At 39.5% G+C, this 7,063-nt stretch overlaps 1 protein-coding gene across 1 annotated transcript; it reads left to right on the forward strand.

Moving 5' to 3' along the window:
- The first annotated feature begins 1,900 nt into the window (after nucleotides 1-1,900).
- On the forward strand, nucleotides 1,901-5,072 carry LOC102200442 (uncharacterized). The gene is made up of 4 exons (XM_005747644.1): nucleotides 1,901-2,161; nucleotides 2,700-2,940; nucleotides 3,804-3,941; nucleotides 4,641-5,072. Exons 1-4 carry the CDS (start codon nucleotides 1,977-1,979, stop codon nucleotides 4,908-4,910), a joined length of 834 nt encoding a protein of 277 aa, XP_005747701.1. The 5' UTR covers nucleotides 1,901-1,976; the 3' UTR covers nucleotides 4,911-5,072.
- The last annotated feature ends 1,991 nt before the right edge of the window (nucleotides 5,073-7,063 follow it).

Here is a 7,063-nt window from a genome sequence, read left to right on the forward strand (position 1 = left end):
AGCACAAACGAAAATTTTTGCAGCACAAACCAGCACAAACGTTTGATACCACTTTTGTTGGATTTGAAGAAGGTGGGGGGGCCAACTTCACTCACATGATTTAGCTGCTTATTGTTTGAATAAATCTTGTCAATATTCATACACTATCGAAATTCACGAGGTACTTCATGAGGTAGTCACCTGGAAAGGTTTTCCAACAGACTTGAATGAGTTCCCAGAGATGTTGAGCACTTGCTGGCCATTTTGCCTTCACTCTGTGGTCCATCTCAGCTCAAACCATATCCATTGGGTTCAGGTGAGGTGACTGTGGAGGCCAGGCCATCTAGCGCAGCACTCCATCCCTCACACAGCCTGGAGGTGTGTTTGTGGTCATTGTCCTGTCGAAAAATAAATGATGGTCCATCTAAACCAAACCAGATGGGATGGCATGTCGCTGCAGGATCTATTTGTCCAGAAATGCCTGATTCACACAGTCTTCTCTGAACAGTTGATGTAGAGATGAGTCTGCTACTGGAACTCTGTGACATTTATCTGGGCTCTAATCTGAAGTGCTGCTAACTTGTGATTTCTGAGGCTGGTGACTCACATGAATTTATCCTCAGCACAGAGGTCGTCCTTTCCTGGGGTGGTCCTCATGTGAGCCAGTTTCATCATAGCGCATGATGGTTTTTGCAGCTGAACTTGGGGACAAATGACCTTCAGTTCTTAAAATATTGATGCACTGTTGTTTGTCTTTACTTAGCTGATTGGTTCTTGCCATTATATGAATTCTAACAGTTGTCATACATCATGAAGCTTATAGAGAGATGGCCAAGGGTTTTCAGCGCTGTCAACAAAGCTAAGGGTGACTACTTTCAGGAATCTGAGACAAAAAAACATAAAACATATTTAGAGTTTATATTTATATTTATCCATTTTTTTTCTTTGCTCCATAATTCCATATATCTAGTTTTGTACATTTAATGTCTTCAGTTTGTATCTACAATGTAGAAAGTAGTAAAAATAAAGAAAAAACATTAAATGAGAGTGTGTACATGAGAGGACACCCTACCATGTAATTCGTCTAGTGATGTGGGGCCACAGATGTTGACATAGGGAAGTGAGACACACATGAACAAAGGATTCCACCTGTTCTGGGCGCACACTTACAAATGTGACATCTTTCTTCTACGGTTTCTATTGGTAACTATATTTGGGGAACTCAAAGCACTGTAATTTAAGTAAAATACCATGGAAAGTACTCCAGAAGTTGCAGGCTGTAATTGATGCCACTGAATTTTTGTTGAACATAAATCTGCAATTGCAAGAAGTAGTGTCAACAGACCACAGGAAGGGGGACAGTTTGGCCACAGGGTGAGAAAAATATGTACATCCTTTTTCACTTTAATTCAGTTTGTACAGAGCAAAAAATTCCAGAAGAAGTTCAACTGTCCTTTTCTTTTTGTGAAGGTCAAAAAGTCAAGAAAAGTCAGAGCACGAGAAGTAGGCAAAAGCCAAGGGACGCTTGGACCTTTATTTTATCCCCCTGCCCTCTTGTCATTTATCATCCACTCCAAAAAAAACAACAAGTTTCCTCCTTTTTTAAAAAAAAAAATAAACAAGAGCTCATTCTTGCAGGCTTGCTGAATCCAACTTCTGCAAATGAAACCGAGGTTACTGAATAATTGTAATAATGGTATTTTGTTTTTAAAATGGTAAACTGTGACTGTACTAAGATTCAGGGTGTGGATGCAGTTGTGAAAGTCTAAGAGATGATGAATAATTTTGCAACTGGAAAAAAGAGAAGAACAGAAAGTTCCAATGAAAACACGCCTATTGGAAGGTCAAAAAGTCAAAAGTTGATTTATCTAAGAAATTATGCAAACTGGGTTTACGTCATAAACAGTGTAACATATAAGCCCAATTCTGCACGAGCCACAACACTTGCAGGTAGAAGTGAGCAGAGCAAAGGACTACAACATCAAGACAACATCAAGATGGACAGACAAGTTGCACTTGAAGCTTTGGGTGCAGTTTGCAATGCCCAGATCACTTCTGTTCAAAACCAAAGAGCAGGAGGTCACGCTGGAGTTTTCCAAAGAGCAGGCTTTCCCGGCTCAGCAGCACCAACGCTGTCTATAAACAGTCTCATTTGTGCAATCGCAGATGGAGATCAAACCTGGTAAATATTGTAATATTATAAACTATTCTTAAGACTTGCGCTGATGTCATTCCTCAAAAAGGGAACGTGAGTTCTCAAATTTTTTTTGTAGCAGTATATTATATTGGAGTAATGGTGCAAAATGGTGGCACAGTGGTTAGCACTGTTGCCTCACAGCAAGAAGGTCAATTCCACCATTTGGGGTCCTTCTGTGTGCATGTTCTCCCCATGTTCTACTTTGGCTTCCTCCCACTATCCAAAGACCTGCAGTTAGTGGGCATAGGTTAACTGGAAACTCTAAATTGCCCTAAGGCAGCTGGGATAGGCTCCAGCACCCCCCTCCACAAAACACTGAAAAGGATAAGAGGATGGATGGGATATTATATTGAGATTCACAGTCAGGATGTAGTTTCTAAAGCTCAAAGAATTTTGACAACAATGTTGCAGTTTGGTTTGTAGAGAGCGAGAAAACATCCAGTGAAAGAGCAGCATTTCTTTTCTTTTGTTGATGGTCAGGTTTATTCAGACCCTAATCTCAGCTGTCTTTCTCAACTTGCAGCCCAGTGTCAAGAAACAACTTTGCCAGAATTCAACGTGTTCTGCAAGATGGAGGGCAATGTTCAGGCTCTGACACCTGTTTTCGAACTGCACCACAAGAAAGGTCTTTCATCATCGATGAGAGCGAATTCTTTGATCCGACATTTAACTACGATTTCTCTGGTCTCCAAGACACAGAGACCTATTACAGAGGCGGAGAGGTGTATGAACGACCAAGTGGTTGGTACCGTTTTGCCCTCAAGGTAAATTTGTCTTTGAATTGAGATCAGCATCAACCATCTTATTCATGCTCATTACTTAGAGTCTAAGCTGCTTTAATTGATCTTTAAGCCGGGCTGTAGAGCACAAATTCAATGACATCCCAGTAAAATACTTTTTGGGCTTCAGATATTTGCAATCATTAGAAAGTTGAAACTTCTGGTTCCCTGAATTTCCTTCCAGCTCATTTTCGAAACTAAACTAGAAGTTTATTAGTGTTCTCAACAATATTCTTCTTCATCAGTTTCTTGGAAATCAATAACTGCATTTAGTCCTCTCTTTTATGTCAAATACTAGGCCTTTTTTTTTTTTAAACTACAGAAATAGAATTATAAGAAAACAATATAACAAATCATCTGTAAAGAATTTTCTGCAAAGATTTGGTCTCAACTCACACCTTAAAAAACTAATTTGACCTGATTGAATTAACTGTATGCAGTCTGTTACTTCCAGAGTGCTTTCCAGGTAGTGCACTGGAAATGAATTGACCTCAAAATAAAAATGTAGAGAGGTGAACAGTGTCAATGGAACTAGAACTGGGTTTGAAAAAGAATAGTTAAACGGTTATTTAGCATATTACATATCATATGTGTGTTATAAGCATAACTGGTATCATGATGCTCTTAAGTAGTAGAAAATAAAAGACAGCCAAATATCTGACTCTCCCCATTCAAAGTAAGATCAATAGAATAGTTTGTCCCAAAGGTAAAGCACTTTGAAATGCTATATGTACAACATGCAGAAGCTCAGACTTTAATTGAAGATACAGTTTGCAGAGATGAACTATGGACTGTCTGAAACAAATACAGGTCCAGATACACCTGCATCACCTCATATTTTGTCGCAGGTCCTGAATAAGTATGATGGAAATACATGGCTGGGAACTCGGTACCGAAGCACTGCGTCAGTGCCAGGGGAGTGGCCTGTGTCCTACCATGGGACATCTAAGGAAGGAGCTGGGGGCATCATCGAAGGATTCTACAAGGTTTGATTATGTTATCATCACAACCCATTATTTTACCCAGTACAATTGCTTTACAGTAACATTTTATATGATGTATAATTGTGATATTTAATATTTTGAAATTGCATGGAATGTCACCAACTGTCCCACTTTATGTATATTCCTGGTCTCTTATTCCACATGCTGAGATGCTGAGACTGTGTCCCATGCAGCACTTCAGTTTTCTAAAGTCTGGATTTTATCCCAGGGTTGAGAAAAGAGTCAAAAAGAGACTTAAATGGTTTTGTCACATGTCAAGTCACAAGCTATGAAAATCTCAGCACAACACAAAGAAAAGGAAATGCAGTAAATAGCAGTTATGTGACTGTGAGAGGACGCCTGCATGTCTAGGACCTCAGGAGCAAACTGTAGCTGTACTTATACTTGTTGAGCATTGTTGAGCAAAAGTGTTGAGAAAGCTTTTTCCTATGAATAATGTCAAAAACCTGTAAGCTGCAGGTTTTTGTATATTTATTTATTTATTGTTATTTATCTCTGTCAGAATATTTTTCCATAGCATGTCCATTGTTATGGAACATAAACGTATTTATGCCACATAAGAGCTGCTCACCCTTTAAGCCACTTCAGTGCTCTTTCTGTCCTATTTCCATATTAGGCCTGTATTTAACGTATCAGTATTTAATAATATAACATATATATATCTTACTTTTTATTTAACAGCCAGGTTCAGGTCAGACCTATGGCAGAGGGATTTACTCTACCCCTTACGTCAATGAAGCTGTCTCTTATGCCAAAACCTTCACTTCTCAAAAGAATGGCAAGCAATACAACGTGATTCTGCAAAATCGGATCAACCCACAGTACAGGCAGAAACACAACAACGATAAGTACTGGCTGGTTCCCATCCCGTCTGTGTTCTCAGCTCAAGAAGAGCAGGCGATAGTAGAACAGGCCATCCGCCCTTATGGTCTTCTGTTGAAGGAGGTCTAAAAGAGCAAGAAAGGGCGCCCAAAAACCTGCAAACTTGACCTGAAGCACATCAACTAGAAGCACAACCTGTTGATGTCAGATTAAATGTGAAGATGAATGTGGGAAAATGATATCACTGCTGTTTGCATGTGTATGAAAAGATTAAACAAACCGCTTCAAACATCTGCGTCTGTGAATTTCTTGAACTGAAAACTAATTTTTTTGTTCATTTTTCAGTGTTCAATGTTGCATTCAGTTATGACTAAACCTGCTATGTTTTCATTACTTTTTAGACTATAGTTGAAAAAAGCATTCAGACCTTTCAGAATGCATATTGAAGGGTGATGGGTTATTTCTTTTCCTCTGCTGAAAAGGTTTCCACTTAATAGATTTTCTTTAGAGGTTTCTTCCCGTTAAAGGGGAATTTTTCTTTCTTCGCCAGGTGCCTGCTTATAGGGCAGGGGTAGGCAACTCCAGGCTTTGAGTGTCGGTGTCCTGCAGGTTTTAGATGTGTTCTTGATCCAACACAGCTGATTCAAATTGCTAAATGACCTCAACATGTCTTGAAGTTCTCCAGAAGCCTGGTAATGAACTCATCATTTGATTCAGGTGTGTTGAACCAGGGTGAGATCAAAAACCCTCAGGACACCGGCACTCGAGGCCTGGAGCTGGACCCCCCCTGTTATAGGGAAATCAGTTATCTTTAGGAGCTTTCTCTGTGTTATTATAGGGGTTTACAATACAACAAAAACCTTACAAGAAAAAGGGCATTGAGGTGACCTTTGACATCAACAAGCTTTTGAAATGATTCTGGTTAGATATTCTATTGCTGTTAGGTTCCTGGAGGGGACCCAGCTTTCCAGCATGGCCCACAATATTCAATAGGGCAATATGGTTAGGTTCGTACGAAGCCCCCAACGACATGGGAAAAAAAAAATTAAGACGGACTTTTGCGAGATCTCGCAAAAGTTGAATTCCAACAATGTCGGCAGCTACTTAGTTGTAATATTACTCTTTCTGGGTCACAAAATACACTTTTAAGATATTTTGAGGCATGAATGTAGTTGTGTAAACGTGTAAACGTCAGATATCTGCTCAGTTTACAAGACATCACATATTTGCAAAAGTGCTGCGATGTTTTCGGAGATGAAACTTTTGCGAGATCCCGAGTTAGTCCGTCTTAATTTTTTTTTCTCCCATGTCCCCTGCGGAGCTCCGTAGGTTTGAGGTCAGGGCTTTGGGAAAACTATTCCAGGAGGCTAATGTTAGCATTTTTATCCATTCCAAAAACCAGTTTTAATGTGGTTTTTTTGGATCTTTGTCGAGTTGGAAAGCCCAACTGTGCTCAAGTTTCACTTGCCACCTTCTTTGATACATAGTTGAAGAATTTGGAGGTAGTCCTTTCTTCATTATTCCACCCACTTGCAATATACTGGTACCACTAGCAGCAAAACAAGCCAGAGTATGACAGTCCCACCACCTTGCTTAAAACGTCACCTTTACTTCTCCGAACATGCCTCTTTTCATTTGTCATTGTGTCTCCTGAAGAAATTTGGCTTGTTCATGTCAGTAATTTCAAGTTTCAGTTGAGCATGATGGTGTGGAATCTGGAGCAGGGGTTTTCTTACTTTGTCAGCACCCTCTCAATCCATGGTGATGTAAAACTTGTGTCTTTGTGGACATTGACACTAGTGTTCTGGCATTTTCCAGTTCATGGCAGGCTCTAACCTTGGTGGGTCTTGGGCATTAACTGAAAATCCTAACCATCATTTTTTTTTCTTTTTATTAATGTCATAGCAAAGTGGTGATACAGCTGAATAACTCATAATTTCATACAACTGTTTGAACTAATCTTGAAATCTGCAGTTGTTTACAATTTGCTCTAAGGGACCTGGTCAACCTGTGTGATTCTGTAATGCTTCTTTTTAGATCTTCACTCAGTTCCTTGGATTTTCCCTCTGTTCCAAGTATTGGTCAGTCCACTGAGTGCTGTCAAACAAATCAATTTTATCCTGAGAAACTACCAGATGCAGTCAGTCATAACATTCAGTACTACTTATCAAAAGAGAAAGTCAGAAAGCCAGATAGTGAAACAGAGTCTGCCTTTCAAGTCAAGCTCAAAAATATGTAAAAGCTTTAAAAACTGCTTACTGCACACATATATATATATATAT

This window comes from Pundamilia nyererei, unplaced genomic scaffold, assembly GCF_000239375.1.
Source record: "Pundamilia nyererei isolate P.nyererei 1_Seehausen unplaced genomic scaffold, PunNye1.0 scaffold00201, whole genome shotgun sequence".
Lineage (NCBI taxonomy): Eukaryota > Metazoa > Chordata > Actinopteri > Cichliformes > Cichlidae > Pundamilia > Pundamilia nyererei.